The sequence below is a fragment of the Pteronotus mesoamericanus genome, unplaced genomic scaffold, assembly GCF_021234165.1.
Source record: "Pteronotus mesoamericanus isolate MK-2021 breed Mesoamerican mustached bat unplaced genomic scaffold, CSHL_Meso_final scaffold_54, whole genome shotgun sequence".
In the NCBI taxonomy this organism is placed as follows: Eukaryota; Metazoa; Chordata; class Mammalia; order Chiroptera; family Mormoopidae; genus Pteronotus; species Pteronotus mesoamericanus.
In genome coordinates this window covers 5,651,229-5,673,533 of record NW_026555321.1, presented here as the reverse complement: position 1 = coordinate 5,673,533, position 22,305 = coordinate 5,651,229, and the positions used below count along the sequence as shown (strand labels likewise).

The 22,305-nt window shown below is 47.7% G+C and overlaps 1 protein-coding gene across 1 annotated transcript in view; it reads left to right on the top strand.

The window, feature by feature from the left end:
- The first annotated feature begins 384 nt into the window (after positions 1 to 384).
- Positions 385 to 22,305, top strand: part of TRIM71 (tripartite motif containing 71) — a 60,916-nt gene continuing 38,995 nt past the window's right edge. Inside the window, exon 1 of the mRNA XM_054595122.1 lies at positions 385 to 1,248. Coding sequence (XP_054451097.1) covers positions 385 to 1,248 — 864 coding nt within the window. The remainder of the gene's footprint in view (positions 1,249 to 22,305) is intronic.

Below are 22,305 nucleotides of genomic sequence, written 5' to 3'. Positions count from 1 at the left end.
TTACCTCCGCGAGCGAGACGCTAAGCTAAGCTCCAGCTGCTCTAGGGAGTCCTCTGACCTCCCTGCCCCCGCTCTCCCCTCGCGAGTCGGGACTTGTTCCGGCGCTCCCGGTTCGTAAGGCACGCAGCCCCCACGTCGTCCGGGAAGAATCTGTGTCACCTCTGGATAGTGGCATTTAATGCCCGCAGCGTCGGGGGTGGCAGTGCGAAGGGCCGGACGTGGCGAGGCCAAGCGGGCCGAGCCGCTCTCTTGCGGGCTCCTGAATTGCAGGCCTAATAGATGCATTTTTCTGAGTGAGTCGGCTGCTCCCCCACCCACCTCGTCCGCGCTCTCCTCTCCTCCTCTTCCTCTCTGGTCTCCTCCCTCCTCCGGGCCTGGTTGCAAATGGCTTCGTTCCCTGAGACCGACTTCCAGATCTGCCTGCTGTGCAAGGAGATATGCGGCTCGCCGGCGCCGCTCTCCTCCAACTCGTCTGCGTCGTCCTCGTCCTCGCAGACGTCCACGTCGTCGGGGGGCGGTGGCGGGGGCCCTGGGGCCGCGGCGCGCCGCTTACACGTCCTGCCCTGCCTGCACGCCTTCTGCCGCCCGTGCCTCGAGGCGCACCGGCTGCCGGCGGCCGGCGGCAGTGCGCCAGGAGAGCCACTCAAACTGCTTTGCCCTGTGTGCGACCAGAAAGTAGTTCTGGCCGAGGCGGCGGGCATGGACGCGCTACCCTCGTCTGCCTTTCTGCTCAGCAACCTGCTCGACGCCGTGGTGGCCACCGCCGACGAGCCGCCGCCCAAGAACGGGCGTGCCGGAGCCCCAGCGGCCGCGGGCGGCCACAGCAACCACCGGCACCACGCGCACCACGCGCACCCTCGTGCGTCTGCCTCGGCGCCGGCGCTCCCGCAGGCGCCGCCGCCGCCGCCCGCTCCTTCTCGTTCCGCTCCAGGAGGACCTGCTGCCTCCCCGTCGGCGCTGCTGCTGCGCCGGCCGCATGGCTGCAGCTCTTGCGACGAGGGCAACGCCGCTTCGTCGCGCTGCCTCGACTGCCAGGAACACCTGTGCGACAACTGCGTCCGCGCGCACCAGCGCGTGCGCCTCACCAAGGACCACTACATCGAGCGCGGCCCGCCGGGTCCCGCCGCGGCCGCGGCCGCGGCCGCGGCGCAGCAGCTCGGGCTCGGGGCGCCCTTCCCCGGCCCGCCCTTCTCCATCCTCTCGGTCTTCCCTGAGCGCCTCGGCTTCTGCCAGCAGCACGACGACGAGGTGAGTGTGTGGTGACTTTCGAGGGGGCGTCCTCCGGTAGGGTATGGGCGTGTATGCGTGTGCCCACCCGGGAACCGCGGGAGCGCTCGCAAAGGGCCGCGCAGGGCCCATCCCAAAGCGGTGGGTGGGTGGGTGGGGAAGTCGTCTTCTTTCGGAATGTCTTTTTTCCTTTGGGTGGGTGGCGGTCCTTGCCACCAAGAACTAGCACGAGTAGTCGTGGGAGTGTGTGTGTGTCTGTGTGTCTGTGTGTCTGTGTGTGTGTATGGAAGACTTGCTTTCTGTGTGCTTTGCTGCGCGGTCCCCTGGAGGAGTCCCAAAACACGGAGTTCCTTTCCCCCTTTTCCTCATCCAATTTTTTCTGTGACAAAACGTGGCAACCGTTTTCTTAAATTAGATACGAGGTGGGAAGAGTTAGGTGTGGGGTCAGTGTAGATCTGGTTTCCTTGTGCGAGGGTTCCCGCCGCCCCTGTTCCCGAGGTTGGAGGACACCCCCACCTCGTCTTTGTGAACTCCGATTTCCTCATTTCATTTCTGTTTGACAAAGCGTACATGCTGTGGCTTTAAGTACGACCCGAGATGGAAGAACATGTGCTATGTGTTTGTAGATGTGGTCTCCTTGCGCGGGCACAGTAGGGGCCTCCCAACGTGCTGAAGGCTCTCCTTTCACTTCGTTCCTCCTTTTTGTTTGTAAAACTCCTAGATGGTTGCTCTTAAGTGGGGCGTGATCCAGGAAGAGATGGCTGTGGGGGTGAGTGGTGGGTGAGGAATGCGTGTGCGCCTGCAGACCTGGTTTCCGCGTGCGCGCTTCTGGGGCAAGGCTGTATTTTTTTGTTGGGAGCACGGTGTTAGTCGTCGTCTCTTCGTGTTGGGTCTGAGGGCATCCGGATCTTTGAGGGCCAAGGGGTCCTCGGTCTGCAACCCTTCTCCGCGGTTGTTTACTGTGCTGTGGGAAAAAAACGTGGGCACAAGGGCCTCGTGGGCCCAGAACTGCTCCTAGAGAAGCGGAATTTGGGGGACTGTCCCTCGGGCCGCCCCACCTTTGATCCCTACTGGAACCAGGTTCCCAGATTGGGAGGTGTCTTCACCCCACCTAATCAGGGGCTCAACTTCTCTGGGGAAAAAAATACCTAACCCCGCTGCACGCGGCCTGAACCCGGGGGGTCAGTCTGTGCGCTTGAGTTCTCTCTTTGGGCTGCTGTTTATTGCTGGTTTTTCACACCGTGTGACACTTCTTCCCACTCTTACGAACCATTATTGGAAAGGGCCGAAAATTTTTAGTAGCTGGATCTGCAGAGAGGGTCGGTAACGTACGCGATCTGTCTGCAGACCCGGGAGATGGCGGGGGAGGGGGGGTACTCTAGGTGTGTGTATTTCCGTTAGTCTTGCATTGGACGTAGTGCAGAAGACAGCGGAGACTTTAAGAAATCATAGTGGGAGTTGCTGCCTTCTAGTTGGAGTGGGCGTGCTGGTACCAAGCTGGGCAGAGGCTTGCACGGCGCCGCATTTTCCACTCCTAACCTGTTATTTGGGGAGGAAGGCGGAGCTATTGCCTGACGGCCTTAAATCGGCTTCTCCTATTGGAAAAAAGTTGAAATTCTAATCTGCTTGTTGTGGGTGCCTCAACCTTAAAAGTTTCCTTCTAGGTGTGAAGCTAAGGAGAAGTCACTCTCTTCCTTGGTTTTTAAGCTTTGAATGGACTCACATTTAAAGCGTTTGACACTCACGGGTGACTGTTTCCAGTATGTTCTTTCACCACTTCTAGGGAAATGATTGAGCTGAGTATCATTTTGAATCTCAGGAGAGGAAAGATGGAGAGATGGGGGGCGGGGAGTGCAGGGGCGAGGGTGACTTGAACCCGCCATAGTTTAACTCCTGGGAGGGCTGTTGATTGAATCCTCCTTCCCAGCAGTTGATTTTAAATGTCAGATTTTATTTATATTCCTAGTTAAAGATCCACATAACGTTTTATTTGGGCTAAAACAGTGGATGCTCAGCATTGCCAGACTTGTAAAAGGTTTATACACTTTTTAAATTATAAAACCATTCAAATGGGTTGGGAGAGTGTAAAATGCAAAGTAAACCTCCTCTCACCCTGGGAGGTACCTGGCTGCCCTGAAACTTTGCTTTTTAACATGTGCTACACTAGGTTAAAGTTGTTTGGCACAAGCATTAAGATATTGCAGTGTTAAACTAAAGGTCCTTTAAAAACATGAGACTTTGAAGTTCTGAGCAAAATCTACCCCCCTCCCGCCCCCCACTTTTCAATTTTTCATTGAAAGGAAACTTGGAAATTAATTTTTAAACCTTTTCTGGATTTAGAATGCTAGGAAAGGTGAGATTAAAGGCGACAAACCAGTGGTGTGAAAAGAGTAGAAAAGTGACATCGTGTTCGTACATGGTCTTAAATTATTCTTTTCCTTCGAAGGAAGCGATGGGTAACAGTTTTAAAATACGGTTTCATTAAAAAGCCATCCTTTTGACTCGGAAAACAGCATGGGGGGACTTTTGCAGGATGATTGACCTCGCTTTGATTGTGATGGGACCGAACGCCTAGACCTAGTTGTTTGGCTGTATGTACAGTGTTCCTCAGTTTTTAAAATGGGCTACTTTGCTGAGTTGCCTCCCGTGACAACAGGCTCCATTAAATAATTCAGGCGCTCTTGCCTTATGGTGACGGATGCCACCTCACCTTGGGAAGGTCTGACTCGTAGCTTTTCCCCTTAAATTTTAGGAAGGGTGCCTCCAGCAGTTGGCCGGCCACGCGGGAATGGCCTCGCGGGAGCGGGAGGCTTTCCGCAAGCGTCTTACCCGTCTCCCCCTATTTGGCTCCTCGGGATTGGCAAGGTGTTTTGAGCGCTTGATTTAAAAATAACTTTAAAACCTTACAGTGGGGAGGGATTTGTGGTTTACAAGGAATTAAAAATTGCTTGATCCCACTCTCTTATTTGGCTCATAAAAAATAATCGTTTGGGGTTTTCGCCGGTTGTACATGTGGATAGTCCGCAAGGCCTGCAGGCACCGCGACCCGGCGGACATCCAGGGCAGCAACCCGGCCCTCGAACCACTGGGTCCCTCGAGAGGCGCGCCGAGGAGCCAGGCTATGGGCCTGCGCCGCCGCCGCCGCCCGGCCAGCCCCAGCCCGCCTCCCGCCTGGGCTCCGGTGACGCAGCCGACCTGGGGCCGCTCCTCACCCCGCGGGCGCCCGAGAAAGAGTCTGAGAGGGTCCGCACACGACTGCGGAGGAAGAGCGCCAAGGAGTTAAGTGGGACCGAGCGCCTTGCGCGCTGCTCCAGCCACTCTTCAGTTGCCCTTGAATGTTGTGTTGCTGGCACGTAGGATGTGTGATCTCTTGGAGGCAACGCTGGAGCAGGTTCAGGGTGTGCGTCGTGGGTTGAAGAGCTGGATGCCAGGACTCTGTGAGTGGCAGAAAGCCGAGTGGGGTCTGAGTGAGTTCCGGTTCCCAGGAAAGGCCCTGTCACTAGCAGTGTGCGTGTGATGACACAGCAGGAGCGACACACTTGCCATCTTAGCTAAGAGAAACATTGTAGCCCATCTCATCGAGGATGGCAATATTGTTTTCCTGTTTGGCAGGCCAGATGCGGCGTTTTCCTGAGTCCCCTGGATGGAAAATGAGGTGCAGGTGTTGATACAGTTTATATACATTCCCCCACCTTGGGCTTAAGGGAGGGGGCAACTTCTTGGAAAGATAAGTTTTAGAATTCCAACCAGTAAAGACTGAATATTGAACCATCCTAGGCCTGGGGACTATATTTCCCTGGGAAAGCACTCTCCAAAAATTAGCCTCAAACCACTCTGAGGAAGACAGCTGCCTAAAATAATCGGTTGTGAAATAAAATTTTGTCTTGTGTCTTACTTTATAATTCACTGTGAATGGGAATTCTACCAGTGTTGGCACCAATGTACATTTTTTATTGTGCATTTAAAGTGTCTGACCTTTTTCAGGCTTGCGTATCCAGTGTATACATGCTTGTTTTTAGATTATATGCATGTGCTTTGTAAATTATAAAACCTATACCAAAAGACTTTGCAAAGACAAGAGAAAAAATATATAAATGTACATTCTAGTATTTCTACACCCCACTTCCAATCTGCTGTGTAGGACTTAGGTGGCTATGTCTGCTTAATACACACGGCTCACCTATTCCTCAGAAAACCAGACTTTTCATAACTTGGAAATAATCGGAGGTTGCTACTTTTAATCCTGTTCAGCAGGTTTGTAGGTTGAAGTGTGTTGAACGAAGAAAATGCTTGATGTAAAAAATACGGGAGGCAAATGTTCATTATGGATATCTTAATTTTTTATCCTTGAAGGTAATCTGTGGGCTTTTAAAAAGCCTTGTTTGAGCTGAGTCTTTCATGAAGGGGCACGGCCGTGGGTTTTATCAACAGGGATCTGGGGACGTGGGCCTTGGCTCATTGGATAAGCCTCTGCTGGCCAGGTGACCTCGGGTTGTCATATTTGAGACTGTGGGTGGCACAAGCACTGCCTTGGGGAACCTTTGGTGACTCTTCATACTCAAGAGTAAAACTACATGGGTTTTGATGTATAGACTTGCTTTGGGTCTACAGGATTTTATTTCCAATGCTAGGAATATCTGTTTTGGAAACAATGAAGATACTTTAGGAAGAAAACAGGCACTTTCTCCCACACTTCGATCAGTTCATCATTTGATATTACTGTAAGTTCTTTATTATTCAGATGTGTTCGAGTTAAGTAATTGTACACAGAATAACGTCTTGAAAGTGTATGAGGATTGAATGAAAATGTCCTTTTTCCACCACAGTTCTCCTTTCCAGTTTTGGCTACTTAAACTGCAAGACATTGAAGCCAACATTAAAATGTATAGTTTCCGAAAGTACCGAGTAAAAGGGAAGAAACTTTCTTTCCACGTGTAACATTTGTGGCATAACTGTTCCACTTTTTATTTTCAATTTTTAAGACTTTGCATATAAAGGGAAGGATGTTAGTTTTGGGGGAAGCTATAAATGAGGTGAAGTTGTTAAAATGCCAAGTCAGGAGGAAAAAGGGTTTAAAAGTTTCCCTGAAGATTCAAAGATTCAAGAGAAATTTTCACTTATTTGATAACTTGATAGCTCTAAAATTTAACCCCTCCGAATTTTATTTCCTCTGGTGCTGACTTAAAAGTCATGGTTTGCTTAATCTTGCCACTTCAGTTCCTTACACGGGGCAAGGTTTTTTAGATGTATTCATTCTTAGTGAATAAAGGACCATTTTGGTGTCGTTCTTCATGAGCAGCAAAAGGTTGGAGATAAACTTTGCCAGGCAGGCAATTTCAAAGTAGTGTTCCCTCCCTGCTCCCCCATAACACTGACAAAGAGTTAAAGGCTTGGCTCACCAGAGGCTGTTTTTGCCATCTCTGTTGTTTTGGAAGAGAGCAACAGAAAGATTCATAAAGAATTACAGTTGCCTAAAGGGAGCAAGATACCACCCCTTGCAGCCCACTCCGTTCCCCCTTCTCTTGACCTTTCAAGCATTGTGACTTGCAAGAGGAAGCTTGACCCATCTTTCCTCTTCAGTTGATGTGACCTCATGATTGTTCAATACTAAATTATTCTTCTCCCTTTGAGGTTTTGTCTATACCTACAAACTGCGTTGACTGAAACCAGATTGACTGTTTTGATTGACAAGCCTCTGACTTAACAAAAAAATTGGAAGGGGTGGGGGCTGAGCAATTTACATCTGAAACTGCTTGACTTAAACCTTATTCCAGTGTAATTCTTTCCTTCTTCAAATGTCATGTTTTAGTTTACGTGCAAGTAGGCTTTGAAGGTAGGGTAGAATGAAATGGGGGGGAAGACAAGACCCCAGCTCTTCCTCCGTCTCCTCTCCCACTCAAACCCCACTGAGATTTTGGGAGATCAATATTTAATCTGAAGACATTAGGTCAGTATCTTGTTTTGTTCTCCTTATTGTAGATTTTCTAATTCCAGATAGATCCTTACTTGGAGCATCAGTTCCCACCGAGTGACATTTTTAGCAAATCTGTATAATGATCCCAATTTAATAATCAGTAGGCAAAAACATGCTAAGGAAGTGGTAATCTTGAGTGATAAAATGACTGCTTTCAGCAAAATGAAGTAGCCAGTTTGGGGAAGGGGTGCTGTGGTCATGAATAAGGGGATAATTCTCGATCCTGATTATTTACCAGGACAGACCCCTGCAGAATAGCGCATTCTGTCACGACAAATGGAATTCGAATGAAGCAGAGCAGTGTACACAAAAGAGAATTAAGCGGGTGAGGGTTAGTTATGTGGACTGAGGGCATCCCCTTGTAGCTTGGCCACCCTGTGAATTGCGAGGCCCCTGAGCAGACTCTGGAGCCTGAGCTGGTAAGTAACCCCTGGGAATGAGAGAGGAACCCCTGTGCCTTCCTAAACGTGTGTCAACAGCTGTATCCTTTAGTTGTTACTTCTGGAAAGCTTGGCCAGCCATTTCCTTCTAGCCTTAAAAATATGTTTTTCTTGAAATGCCTGTGGGTTTGGGGGACGTCTTTCATATTCTGACTAATTGGGATAATTATAAAAATGCTATTGTGTAAAAATCTGCACTTAGATTTTGCTGCTGAACGTGAATCAGATAACGGCTACTTTAGGGCAGGGGTTTTTGTTTTGTTGTTGTTGTTTTTGTTTTTTAAATCCTCACCAGAGGACATTTGAGAGACAGACAGACAGACAGACAGGCATGGATTGGTTGCCTTCTCATATGCACCCCAACCAGGGATCAAACTCACAAACTGGGTATATACCCTTCCTGGGCATAGAACCCACCACCTTTTGGTCTGACCAGGGCAAGTGCAGGGTTTTAAAAATGAGAATTGTGGCCTGGCCGGGTGGGTCAGTTGGGTGGAGCGTGGTCTCATACACCGAAAAGTTGTGGGTTCAATCCCTGGTTGGGGCGCATCCAGGAGGCAACTGATTGATGTTTCTCTCAAATCAATAAACGCATCCTCGGGTGAGGATTTAAAAAAAAAAAAAAAAAGAATTGTGAATAGGTGGCATCAGCAGTCAAAATTAATGATGTGTTAAGACCACATCTATAAATTTTGATCTGTGCCCTCTGTCTCTTTGAGATCAATGTCAGGGATGTATTTCTCTCGTATGGGGTCATCTATAGGCTTGTACTGAAAATGCACACGCAAAATGTGTGGGTTAAGTGTTGAGCAGAAAAGGATAGGTAAAGAAAGTTTTAGTAGCAGTTGGAAAAAGGTTTCTTTGATGTTTCTTATCAAAGGTGTCTGTTTATCTTTGAACACTGAGGCAGTGTGATTCTAGGTTGAGTTCTTGATCTTCAGTTTTCTCGTCTGTAAAATGACAGTTACACTTTTCAATGTTGTGAGGAGTCGAGATAACATAAAATGTCACACTACCAGTGTCCCACAACGGAAGGCAATTGTAAACATTTATAATATCTTCTATTACTAAGCTACGTACCAGTATGGAGGCAGACTCCTCCCTCCCTCTCCCTCCCTTCCCTTTCTCCTAAAAGGAGGTGTTGTAGAAGAAAACTAATTTTTAGTAGAAATTAGAGCTGAGCTGTGCTTTTATCAGTTTACCGTTATCTAAATGGAAAGATAGGAAGTTCTTTCATGTGACGCAATGTGTACTGGAGAAAAATGCGTAAAAATTTGGAATCAGCTTTAACTTTTGATCTAGACCATGTTAGGGTTACAGGGTTCCCCAACCCAAGGAAAGAAGATGTGTTTAGAGGCCATAGCCATACCTTCAGCTTTTTCTTCTCTATTTCAGGTGGTAGTATTTGAGAGCCATTAATCTTTGAAGCCATGATACTCCCCCCACCCCCCCATGGAACTGGCATTTTAAGGAGACAGATCCACTTGCTTTAAGGGAAGTCTGATTTCAGGGGCTGAAATATTGTATAAGCTTTAATTTAACAGTATTGTCCAGGGCGTGCTTGCGTGTGTGTGTGTGTGTGTGTGTGTGTGTGTGAGAGAGAGAGAGAGAGAGAATCTGAAGAGGAAAACTTGATAGGAAGTTAAAAAACCTGCTACTTCACAAGCCTGTGCTGGTGAAATGTCTTCTGTTGGTCAGACTCTCTAGTCCATTTCTTTTTTCACGTTGCCCTTTAGCCACCATATTTGAAACTACTTCTTAAACATCTGATATTTAACACTAAGAGTTATTTGAATATTTAGCTTCTTGTATTTTACTTTCTTATTTTGGATCTTTTCTAAGTTTAAGGAGAAAGTTAAATACCATAGATGAATGGGCCATGGTCTCTGCAAAAACAAGTGTGACATCTTCGCCCTGTCTCCTTCCAAAATTAACTTAATATGTGAAGTGTTATCAGAGCAGTCCTGGAGCAAGAAAAAGGTTCTGAGTCTTAATTATGCTGTTGAAATTATAACTAAGTCTCAGAAGAGATCTTTTCAGTATCACAGTGGGAAGGACCGTTCTGCCAACGAGTTTATACCACAGGCCGGTTCTGTTCTGGATCTCAGGCTGTGGCGGCCCCTCCCGCCCCCACCCCGCTTACTTGCACTCTAGCCTCCACACTTCAAAGCAGGTACTTCAGGCATTATTGGGTGGGGATTCTTAGGAGATCCCGCCTCTGGATGTTAGTGGATTTAAGGACTAGTTCGAGAAAGATTGTGCTGGATTGTCAATTTTCAGGGGTGATTGATGCACATTGGGTTTGACCTGCAGAGGATGCTCGAGCTGCTGCCATTTTATTTCTTTGCCAGGAACAAAGGAGAGGCCTTGGTTTTAAAGCCAAAGAATGAATGCCCTTGAAAATACTAGGTTTTGATATTTGGACCTTTCTCTTACATTATGTGGGTGAAAGGGGGAAATTAGAAAATGCATGTAGCTTCTCAGTATAAAGACAAGAGTGTGAAGCATAGAGTAAAAAGACCTGGATTTAAGGTCCAGTGTTGCCCTGAAGTAGCTGTGTGGCCTTGGACAAGTCATTTAACCTCGATCTCTGACCTTTTAGATGGGAAACTATAGGAATGGAATGGTTATGTTTTACAAAGACCTGTATCTGTGGGGAGAGCTGTAATTTACATGAAGGTGATTTTGAAGGTGCTAGAAAAATTTGTTTTAATAATGTAGGTACACACAACTGTGTAAATATCCTGGAAGTAACTTTGGCTTCTACTTTTCTTGCAAGTTGCTACCAAATAGGTAACATTTCTCTTTTTCATGAAATTAAATATGCTGCTTATCTTTGTTAAATATTCCTGTGGATGGCCACGTGATGTTGGATGCCACGAAATAATTTGGGCAGTTCCTCCTTGCTGATAGGACGTGATGTGTTAGGATTTGTCATCAAAATATTTGAATGTCTCTGCTGCCTAGAATCGGGCTCCAGGCTAAAGATGTGTAAGGGCAGTCTGTGACCCGGCCCTCCCCAGCTTGTGGCCTGTCTGTTTGGGAAGGCAGAACGGAAAGGGAGGTGCATGGGGAGGAGGGATTCTCCCCTCTTCTGTGAGGCTGCTTTGCATGTGTCTTGTTTAAATTACTAGATGCAGTCTGTGTTAAAGCTCAGGGCATCTGAACAGAAGTTCCAGGGGGGAGGTGAGTTTGGGCTGAAAGAAGAGGGGGCTTCCTGGAGAATCATGGAATTTTAGGTCAAAGGTGTGCTAACAGGCAGAGTGGTTTTTAGGAATCTGGAGCGGGTGGGCTTTAGGGGAGAGGGTGTAATCAAAACCTTTCACCTTATTTTTCCTAACCCTTTCAGCGTCCCCCAGGAAGGTGTTAGGGTCCCCTCCTCTCCCCACTCCTCGGCTCCCCCTCCTCGGGACGGGCTCTTGAGATGCAGAGGAAACCACTGGTGTATCCGCCAGGAGTCAGAGCCACGTTTCTTTTTCTCTTCTTAACAGGTAATGTAACATAAAGAACTGTTGACTGTTGTTAACTAGGAAGCTGATAGGCAAGACAAGAACACTAGGATATCTGGGAAGTAGCAACTGGGAAACAGCTGCCATCCTAGGGGTTGGGATCAAAAAGGAAGAGGTCAGAGTTACTAATACTTAGCAGGGTTCCTGTGAGTCTGTCCCCTTGGGGAGGGAATGGGGAGACGGGATGATGAAGCTGGCTCTGGTTCTTCCACTGAAGTGACCCAACAGGTCTGCTGATGGTGTGGCCCAGGAAAGTCCTCCCGCCGCTGCTGGCAGAGGAGCTGTGTGACCCAGGTGACAAGGCCAGATATGCGCTTCGCTCGGTCTCAGCCCCCCACCCCCCAGTCACATAGGGATGGGGACAGAAGGAGGGTGAGAGACCCACCCAGAGAGCGGCATGGCTGGGAAGATGGCATCCCGTTGGGGCCACTGCTCCTCCCGGTGGCACCACCTGGCTTGATGCCATTGAAACTTTCCATGAAAAATACGGGGGAGACATCAGACAGAGGAGAACCACCAGAACGTGCCCTGGGTTGGCCGTGCTGTTCCTACCGGGGGTTGGCTTCTGCTCACCCAGCCTGCCGCGGGCCTCTGCCAGCTCCTGCCCGCGTCCAGTCCGCGCCCGTGGGGCAGTGTGCTCACCAGGGGAGACGGCCGTTTTTCTCCGCTGTACTTGCTCATGCAATTACAGTTTAAGCAAAGACGAAATGAACGCAGGAAATTGTCATTTCTGTGGAAGCAGGCCTGAATGTCTAATGGAAACCACTTTGGAGAATGCAGCAGTAGGCAAAACAGCCCCAGATCCCCTTCCTCCCAACTGGTTTGGGATTGGGTGATTCCCTGTCTTCCCTTGTGGCTTGATTTGTTTCTGGCCCCAGAGTGGAAGCTGCCTCTAGTCCCACAGATGCCCCTGGCATGGGCTGCGGGTGGGAGACCAGGGGTATCTCCCGGTACGAGCCCATTCTGGTTAAAATCTTGGAAGTAAGCTGGGGAGGCCCGACACAGGCTGGAGAAAGGAGCCTCTCCTCTCCCTGCCTCCCTCCCTCTCTCTTGGGCCTTGGAGATGATTAGCCCGTCCCCCACCCCCACCTCTGTCCCGCAGTTGAGTGGGAAGGCCTCACTTCTACTGGTCAGGTGTTTCTCTACTTGTTTTTGTTTATTGAGGTATAGGTACATATTGTAAAATTCACCTTTATTTTAGCACCCATTTTAACAATAGTATACAATGTATATTTACCACAGTCAAAACAGTTCCACTGGCCCCCAGAAAGCCCCACCCCACCTCCACCCAGCCTCAGGCAACCATCTCTATTACTGCAATTTGGTCCTTTCTAGAATGTCATGCAGTGGAACCGTACACTGTTCAAGCCTTTTTCCCCGTCCTGTCTTTTCCGTTGCCCTAATGAATTCAAGAGTCCTAGTCCCTCCCTTCATAATGCTGAGTAGCTCTCCGTTGTCTGACTGTACCAAAGTTAACACATTTCTGGTTGAGGGGCACTCGCCTTTCCCGTTGTTGTTGTTGTTGTTATTTTATTGTGAATATTTATTTGGATGCCTGGAATGTGTGCAGTGCTGTGTTGAGTGGTGGTGGTCACTCAGGCTGGAGACCCTGTGTTCACCCAGCACAAACTAGTGTGGTTTTAGCCTCAATGTCCTCGTTAGTCTATACAGGTTGATAACATTATTAGTCAGCCCTGGGCTGACTTTTTTGTTTGAAAATGAAATGAAGTATTTCTTGATGAAAAGTTGCCATGCACGCTGTGTGTAAATTTAAGTGGAGAAATTTAAAACGAAGGAACTGATTTGGGAGCAGTGCTTCCAGGAGGTCAGCGGAAGACGCACCTGTTAGTCCCACTCTATTTAATAACCTTCCAGGGAAATTCCCCTCGGTTTTTCTCTCCTTTGGTGTTTTTTGTTGTTGTTGTTGTTGTTGTTGTTGTTGTTGTTAGTTTTATCAGGCCTTTCAGGGATTTAGAGGGATGTTCTAAGAGGAAATTTTATTTCAACTATTTAATTGGATTTTTAAAATGCCACATGGGTGCAAATAAAAAGTTAAAGCTATAGCTCTGGTGAGCTGTGGACCAGCCCAGTCATCTGGAGCTTTCAGGGAATCTTGGGAAAAAAGATCCCTCCATGTACTATGGATGGAGGAAGATCTGATTCTCTACATTTAAACTGAAGGTTAGTTAGGGGAGAAAAGGGTTTTGTGGTAGGATTTATTTATGGTGATGAATGGAAAACAATTTATGAAGTGGTTGCAAAAATCAGCTAGCCAAGAGATAATGGTTAATTCTGGACAACCTTTGAGGCTTGCCACACAGCTACTGATTTTGTTACCTTTTTCATCCTTATGTCTTTATGTCTGTTGTGCAACAGACAGATGTGCCTGATGTCTAAGAACTGAACTTATTACCTGTCTTCATCTGTAGCATCTTTCCTTTACTGTTGGCTTTTTATTTTTTTTGCAAACTAAATTCATGTTAATTGTTAATTATGTACAAATGTTAGTTACATGCAAAGAAAAGCACTAAATATATTTGGGCATCTCAGACTGAAAGTTATGCCTCTAGCGCAGCATAACTTTGAAAACAAACATTTCCCTCTCTCATAAAAGGGGGGGGATACTGTTCACATTTGGTGTTTTCAGCATTCATAGGGGAGTGTTTTTTCCTCTGTTGATTGTCTAGGCTCTGCTGCACAGCTGAGCACAGAATTTGTCTGAATTTTATGACAGTCTGCATAGTTCATCAATGCCTACTTTTTCCAGCCCCTAAAACTTATTTTCAGGTTTTCTTTTGTTTGTTTTCTAGGATGCAAAACCAATTTTCCTCCCCTCCCCTCCTCTCTCTCTCTCTCTCTCCCCCCCCCCTCCCCTCGCATGCGCGCGCGCACACACACATACACATGGGGAGGGCAGGTAAAGCAACAAATAAATGGGAATAAAATGAGAAAGCCACGTGTAACATCAAATTAGGCCAATGAAGAGGAGGCGATGTTTGGCCTTGGTTTGGGCTTGAAAGAGATTGGGTTTCAGGGTGTTTTGGGTCCAGTTGTTGGCTTGCAACATGATGGAGGAAGGAGGTGTGTCACGGGGTGGGGGGTGGGGGTGTCAAAGGTGTAACTTGCTGTGATTTCAGCAGATTAAGAAGAAACAAAAGTCTTAAAAACTGACTTGGAGGTAGGTCCCTGTCCTGCCTGCCAAGGCCTGCCAGCTCCTTGCAGTGCGCTCAGCACTTACCAGTGTTGTCACTGCGTGAGCTTTCTCCCCCCATCCTGATGCTAAAGGGAGACAGGGTTGCCCACAGTGGACAAAAAAGAGGAACCAGGCGGATGCGTGCTTAATAAAAACTGTAGAAGATTTGCGAACACTTGACAGGGGTTAAAAGAGGGGAAGAGGTAACCATTTTGTTTTAAATTTGTATTCTTTTTAACATTTAAGGTTTTTCTAAGCTGACATTTTGTTTGACTTCACAGCCCTTGTCATTTTGGGTTGTTATTTTTCTGAATATGTAACCTGCTTGGAACTATATTTATTTGACCTTTCATTCCTTCCTCCACCATCCTCAGCTTATAGTTGCTGGGTGAATAGAAAAATTAAGATTTATCTCAGGACGACTTTGTATTTCCAGCAAATAATTTGGACTAGTTACCTCTAATCCCGATAAAATTATACAAGTAATATATAAGTATACCTTTGTTTGGATTATCTGTTAAAAAAATTTTTTGAACTGTACCTCCACTATGTCTTTCCAAAGGATATGATCTGGGTTTGTGCATTTTGTTTTAAATCTTAACAACACACACAGAAATATGGTCATTCTAAAAGTCCTTTCAATGATCTCTTTTTTAAAAAATAAATTTCTTGGGGTGAAATTACTGGTCATTATTGCTCCGGTCTTGGTGTCCATGGAGTGGAATTTATTTAGCTGTTCCCTTACTTGGATTTTCTCTACTTGTGGCAACTGCCGGCAGTGTGCCGGCTCCTTGTCCCTGTTCCTTCTGGAGGGAAGATCCCTCTCCACCCCTAGCCAGGGAATTGCTAGGAAGCTGGAGAGACACATTTGAAATGTTAATTTGCTCCTGAGAGCTTGCCTCCTACCAGCCACATTTCCTCCCACCCCACCCATCCTTGTTGCCATCAATTTAACGGAGAAAAATGGCTCGTCCTGTTGTTTTACTTTGCATTTCCGTGATTGCGGCTAGGTGGGCGTCTTTTTCATATGTTTATTGGCCATTTGGGTTTCCTCCCAGGATTGCCTTGGTTCCTGGGCCTATCCTGGGTTTTTAAAAAATCAATTTGTAGGATAAATACTGAGGACGAGCTGTCTGTGGCAAAGGATTTCTCTGAGTACGCGGCTGGGCACAATTTAGTTTAACTTAGTAGACATTTTAAATTTTAGTGCGGTCGATGACGGTCACTTACTTCCTCTGCATTTTGAGTCTTTAATCCCACTTTCGAACACATCTTTGGTGTAGCATACGATGCGGGATCTCCTTTTATTGAGAACAAATGATGAGCCTGATGTCCTGACTGTTAGCGAATGGTCTCATTTCCCCTTTTTCTCTGAACCTCACATTTCTGGGAAACAGTTCTGAATATAGCTGTTGGCTGGGGGTGAGGAGCGGGGTGTATTAAGGCCTTTACACTGTGAGTGCCAACTGGCTTACCGTTTAATGTATATTTATATTGCTTTATGGACATGGTCTTAAATAAAAATCTTGATATTTGGAAAAGATTTCTCTGCAGATGGTTGAATTATTCACAGCAGGTCAGCGGCAGGGCTTATACTGGTCTAGGCCTGTTACACACCAGTCCGTCCTTAAGCACGTGTTGCGCTGTTGCCTGTTGTATACCAGTTTCTGGGCAGGGCCTTTGCTCTCCTCAATTTTGATCTTCATTGGATTTTTAAGTTTCTAGAGAAGTAATCATTGTACCTCAGGCAAATGCTAAGTAGCTAAAAATATACATAACTTGCTAATTCCATTCCTTGGTGGTAACTACTGTTAAGAGTTTGGATCATCATATTTCCTATGTCTACGCCACATTATTTTCATGACTATCATTGAACTGTGCACACACTGTGATAATAAAGATGTATCGAAATGTTTGTATGCAGCTGTAGATCTACATTTTATTTTTTTAAATAACGATGAATCTGCCACATTCTTGCACAACAGACAACACACAGCTCATTTACTCATCATCTGTAGTGAGGTATAGTTTAAGTAAAAAAAAGCAAATGCATTCATTTTAAGCACACGTTTTGAAGACCTCTGACAAATTCATATATATATCTGTGCTACTACCATCACAATCAAGACAACATTTCTAGCATCCCAGAAACTGCCTTTTAGTGCTGGTCTCCGGAGATTTGGGCCTGCTACTCTGGTCACGGGTTTTGGGAGGATCTATGGAAACTAGAGTGAGCCGTGGGGCTTTTGGATGCGAATGAATCTCTAATGATGGAAAGTGGCAATGTCTGATGTCCTGGTTTATTGCTGAAGGATGGCTCTAAAACGCCCTTAAAACCTTTACCTCGAGACATTTTAGCCTCTACTATGAAGGCCCACATTCTCTTTTTTTCCTCTCTTAAACATTTGCTGTCTCAGGGCCACAATGCAAATGGCCATTGTTTTCTAGTGAGCAGATGCCTGCTGGGAGGCAAATTCCTCAAGGATTGCTTGGAAAATGTGGAAGTGAATTCCGTTCAATCAACATACCTCCCATTGAGCATCTGCCATGTGCCTGGCTCTCTCCGGGTGTTTTGAGGACACAAAGGACTAGAACAGAGGTTGCCTCTGGGGACTCCTCACATCACGATGAAGGGAAATGGAGTTACACGGCAACTTCGGGGACCGTGCTGAACGACGTACTTGTAAATGTACTAAATTATTTTTGATTAGGTATTGTATGCTTTTGTATAAATTCAAGGGCTCAAACATGGTGTGCGGTGGAGAACGAAGTCCTAGCGACAGAGTCCCGGCTTCCTGTGTTCTTCCAGAGGACAGGCATAAAGGAGTCAAAGCTGTCATGTCCTTGGAGTCTAGGCCCTTGGCGGTAAACACGTCTGAGAAAATTCATAGCTTTCCACGGCCCACCAGGTCAGTCAGTTGACAGCGTGGTGGCTTCCATTTCCAAAGACTCTTCTTTCAGGAAAATGTTGGTTTTGAGTTTCTTAGAAAATTTCACTCTGGGGCGGGGGCAGTTCCTTGCATTGGACCAGCTAATGTCTGTGTCATTCAGAACTGCCTTTTGCTGATTGACATGTGACCCCCAAGCCCAAGAACTTTACCCTAGGTTTGAGGCAGTTTCCTGTGTGCAGAATTGTTGAGGCCTCAGTGGAGAAAGATTATTAAGCTTTGTTGTGGGGGAGGGTCCCTGACTGCCCAACACTCCAGATTCAGAGTTGGTTTCTCAACTTATCCCCCATCTAACCAATTCCTTGGTGTCTGGCACCCCCGCCCCCCGCCCTGCATCCAGTCTCCTGGCTTAAGCAGCAGGTAGCTGAGCAGGAGCTGGAACAGAGTGTGGGTTGGATACTGTGGGAGCCGGTTGTGAAGCATGAAAGCAAACACTTTTGTGTTGCGGGGGTTGCAGAGGATCTCTAGTGGCCCTTCAGGAAGGAAGACCTGGGAGCCTCTGAGGAGCTTGAAAAACTGGGAGGCACTTAGTTGAGGACTTCATTGGCGCTTAGAACTTTATCTGCAAAGCAAATGTTCAACCAGTGTTTACGGAGTGAACTCAAACAGGCTCTAGGGAACTGTTGGGCCCCGTTAAAAAAAAACAAAAAAAAAACTTGTGGTTGAGGATGGTGAAGGGTGACTTTTCATGGGAACAGTCACTCGGCCCTGAGAGCAAAAGACAACCTTGAGTTGCGTAAGTCTGTCCCCAAATTTCTTTACGGAGGGCATTGGAAGCCCAAGTCTCTAATCTCCCCTTCGAGCTGCGTGAAGGTAGCATCCACGGTGCTGCCAGTTGGGTGGGCGCACCAGCCTGCAGGAGGCAGGAAAGCGTGCTTGCATCCGTTCTATTCCCCACCCACTCCCCTCTTCCAGAGACCCCCTTCTGCTGGGGACCCCTGATGGCAGCCTCCCTATGGCAATGTAGAAGCAGCAGCTGAAAAAAAAAAACAAGCCAACAAGACCCACCCTCTCTGTGTTTGGAAGGACAGTGAAATGTTTGCTTTGGTTCTAGTAAGAGCCAGTATATAGCGTGAGTACAAAGAAGACCCTCAAGATAAAGTTAATGATTAAATTCGGAGGTTTTGGCCTATTTCCTTTAGAGAGTTTTCTCTCTTGAACTTTACTCCATTGCAGTTAGAGAATCAGCCCCCAAATTGCACACCACCTTTATAAGGTCCGGCTTTAATACCTGTGCTGAAGTTGGTTCCTTGGCTGCCTCTTGCCTCTGACTTGGAGGGAGTGGGCTTCGTAGGTCACTTTTTTCTGCCCAGTTTTGTTTGGATACCACCCCACCCCCCAGGCTTGGGGCAGCAGGAATTCCTCCTCGAGCTCTTTGTTCCTCCTGAAGGGCGGGAATGGCTGCCTCCTGGAATGTTGATCGCCTAGGCTTGAGTGGCGAGCACCATTGTGGCCTTGTGTCTCCTGTTCCCAGGGAGTTCTCAGGGCTCAAATGGGAGATGGGATGGGGGCGGGCGTGGGCCCTGGCCGTGATGGGTGGCCTCCCGTCTCTGTCACCCCTGTGTTGGATTAAGCGAGCCAGATATTGTCTTAAGCACAATCAAACTAACCTCTCCCATTAAAAATGCTTAATAGAAGTTTGGTGCTTATTCCTATTCATTGGCTTAATATGTTAAAAGTTCGCGGTTTCCCTTTTCAAGATTTGTGGGCCTCACCGAACTGCTCTCCCCCCACCCCACCCCCCCGCCGCCCCCAGGACTCACCAGCAAGTCTCCTGACCAGTACTGCCAGCTTGAGCCCCACCCCCACCAGTTCATAAACAGTAAATAATTTTATTTAGTATGATTATGCACCGTGCAGTATTTGAGGCATACTTATACTAAAAATTGTCTTAAGTTTTAACTGGGCAATGCTGATTTTTTAAAAATGGTAATTCTAGTTCTGACATTCCTTTAAAAGTTATAATGAAGGCAGAAAATCCCGGCGTGAAAGGCTTCTCCTCATAGGATATCCCCTTCATCCCTGCATTTGGGCCTTATGGGCCATTTAGGGCCCCCCGTAGGTGACAGTAGTTTGTCACAGGACAGTGCACCTGACATAGGACCGTCTGACTTCCCCAGTTCCACCAGGTCCTGGTAAAGAAGGAGGGGTGTCCTGGCCAAGAACCGGGTGGGAGATGGATTCTAAGGCTCAACCTTGGAAACCAAATGCCAGCCGGTGGGGGTGGGAGGTCGGGGGCGGCGGTGAGCACCCTTCCCCTGCCATTCCTGGTCTGTCGCTGCCAAGCACCGTGGGGCCTTGGAGCCCCCACAGGCCAGTGTGTTTATGAGGACAGTGTGTCTCATTAAGACACGCTCGCCTGCCCCATTCTAGTCTTCAGGGCTTAGGGTAGGAGCATGTAGAGAGATTGCCTGGGGTTGCTAGAAGGGGATTTTTAGGACGCTGTTCTTGGAAACATGATTATTTTAGCAGGGATTTCCACAGCTCAGAGAACAGGTGATATCCGTGTGTATCTAGCTGTGTATTTGGGGCTGCCCAGGAGTGGAAGTTAGAGGTTACACCGCTGTGTCTGAATTTGGTGCCAGGAAAACTATTGGTCCTCTCAGAGGGACGGTTTGACAATGACGCAGTTGCATAGATTTGTGTATTTTGCTACGACTGCCAGGAAGCCCAGAACCAAACTCACGGTCCCAATCTGGGATTTCTCAATGACACGTTTCCCCTTTCTTGACTCATCACACTTGTTTCTGTGTGTGTTGTCTGGCTTCCTTTGACCATTGCTCATCCTTGATTGGGTGTGGGCAAGAAAGTTGCTAGAAATAAGTTTCAGTATAGAAACTGAGTGAGAAAGATGAGAGGGGGTCGTAAACTGCCCAGGACAGTGACAATTTTCAATCCAATAAATCTAGCTGATGAGTACGTAAAAGAATCAAGCCATTGTACCAGTACTACTTGTCAAACAAACACGTAATTCTCATGTGCGCTCCGTCCCTCCCTGGACAGAGTCCAGACCTGTGCCGAGGGGCAGTGAGGAGGCTTTGCTAGAATGTGCCTCACAGAGCTGCTGGGGCAGCAGGGCTACAAAGCCTCATCTGTAAAAATCAAAGCAGTTTGAGAAATGCCAGGGTTAGTCATGTCCCCTGGTAGAGGTGTAGGATCTTCTGACCCGACGCCCCACCCCCAACCCCTCCCCCGGGATCCCTCTATTCTGCAATTTGGTAGAGCTTGAAACCCCTTCTTGAGGGGTGGGAGGAAGTGGTTAATCCCCACTTCCTTCCCTGGGAGTTTTATGGGCCTCTGGGAGCCTGCCTTACTCTGGCCTTAATGGTCATAAATGATCCTCTCCCAGGGCAGGGGCCAGGCCCCTGTGAATCTTTGCCCAGACTCTAGGCAGTTAGGTGCTTAGTAAACGCATTTCTTTGGTGATGCTCTGGGTCTTCTGTAATTGGGAGGCGGAGTGTGGGAAGCTTTGTAGGATTACCTGGGTCAGTGGCTCAACACCCTCCAGCCCGGTTTGGGCTTAGAAGGACATTGTGAGTGGGCAGGGTTAGGTGGAATTCCTGTGGCAGGGGAATCCTGGCGGGGCGGGCCGCCCCCTCCCAACCCCAATCCCCAGGGGAACCCTGTGCTTCCTGCTGCTTTCAGGTCCCCAGGTCTGGCCTGCGTGGTATCCTGGGCAGAGAAACGAATGTAACCCTCATCGAGGCTTGAGTGGTTGTTGGGCTTCAGAGGCAGCTCTCTGCCCACCCAGTTTCTCCGTTGCCTCATTCACCAGAGCTTTCAGTTAAATTTTTGATGGGGGTGGGGGAAGCATTTGGAGTTGCCCAGCTCTTGGGACAGGCTTATAGAGTGGCCTTTCCGGAAGGGTCACCTCCGTGGCGTGGACAGCCTCGCTGCTCAGCACCGTGACTCGTGATAGCGGCCGCACTCTGGGAAGGAAATCTGGGGGCAGGCAGCACCTCTGCAAGCAGCTCCCTCCTTTCCGCCTTCCAGCTAATCCCCCTGCCTCCCGTTCTGCAGGGTTTTAATTAACTTTGTTTAATCTTCCTCGGGAAGCGGGCTGCCCTGCTGGGTTTTCAGTTCCAGCCCAGCCAAGGACAAGTAACGTTCTGGGAAGGGCCATTTGAACCTCCCTGAAAACGCGCCTGTCTTCCCCGGGAAGGTGGGAGGGTGCAGAGCGGGCCCAAAAAGCCACCCGGGTGTGGGCGAGGGTCAGTCTGGGCCGTGCCCACGAAATACCCCAGCCCCTCCTTTGTGGAGGCTCCATAAATCCTCCTGGATTAAATGTTATGCAAATAACTCCAGAGAATGCACTTTTTCTGTAGAGGACTTAAGGGGCCTGGAGGTGAAGTAAAAGGGGGGAAAAAAAGTGTCTTAATCTATTAGAGCAGAAGTATTTTATGCATTTTTAGTGACTGCCCAGTATGAACTTGCTTATGTTTACATTTCATTCTTAAAATCAGCCTTTCCCAGTTGAGCAATGATGGGGAATTGGTAACCCTGGGACTCTCTACCCCATGGAGATTCTGATGCTTTAAAACTGAGGTGGGACTCATTTGCATTTTTAACAAGCACCTAAATGCAGGTGACCTCTGAGTAATAGATTTCAATGGTACTCTAGAGAGGAGATTTAAGGTCACAGCAAAGTCCTGAGCAGTTTTGTTTTTTTATATTGACATTTAACCCCCCAATTGTCAGACATAAATTTTCTCTATTTCATTTATCCCATTTAAGTGATTGCACCTGAGTTGTTACACCTGTTTATCATCAGATGCCCTGATTGAAGCAGCCCTTGATAATACATGACTTCCCATTTTTTGGTGTTTCCTTCAACTTAAGGCCCAAACCGAATCGAATCATAGCCAGTCCCATCCTCCGGGCCGCCTTTGAAAAGAGGGTCGGGGGGGAGGGAACATTTGGTTTCTAAGATACCACTCCATATTCCCGAAATTCTCCCACCTTAATGACGTTTGGGATGGAAATCCAATTTAGACAGGTTAATGAAGGCAGTGAG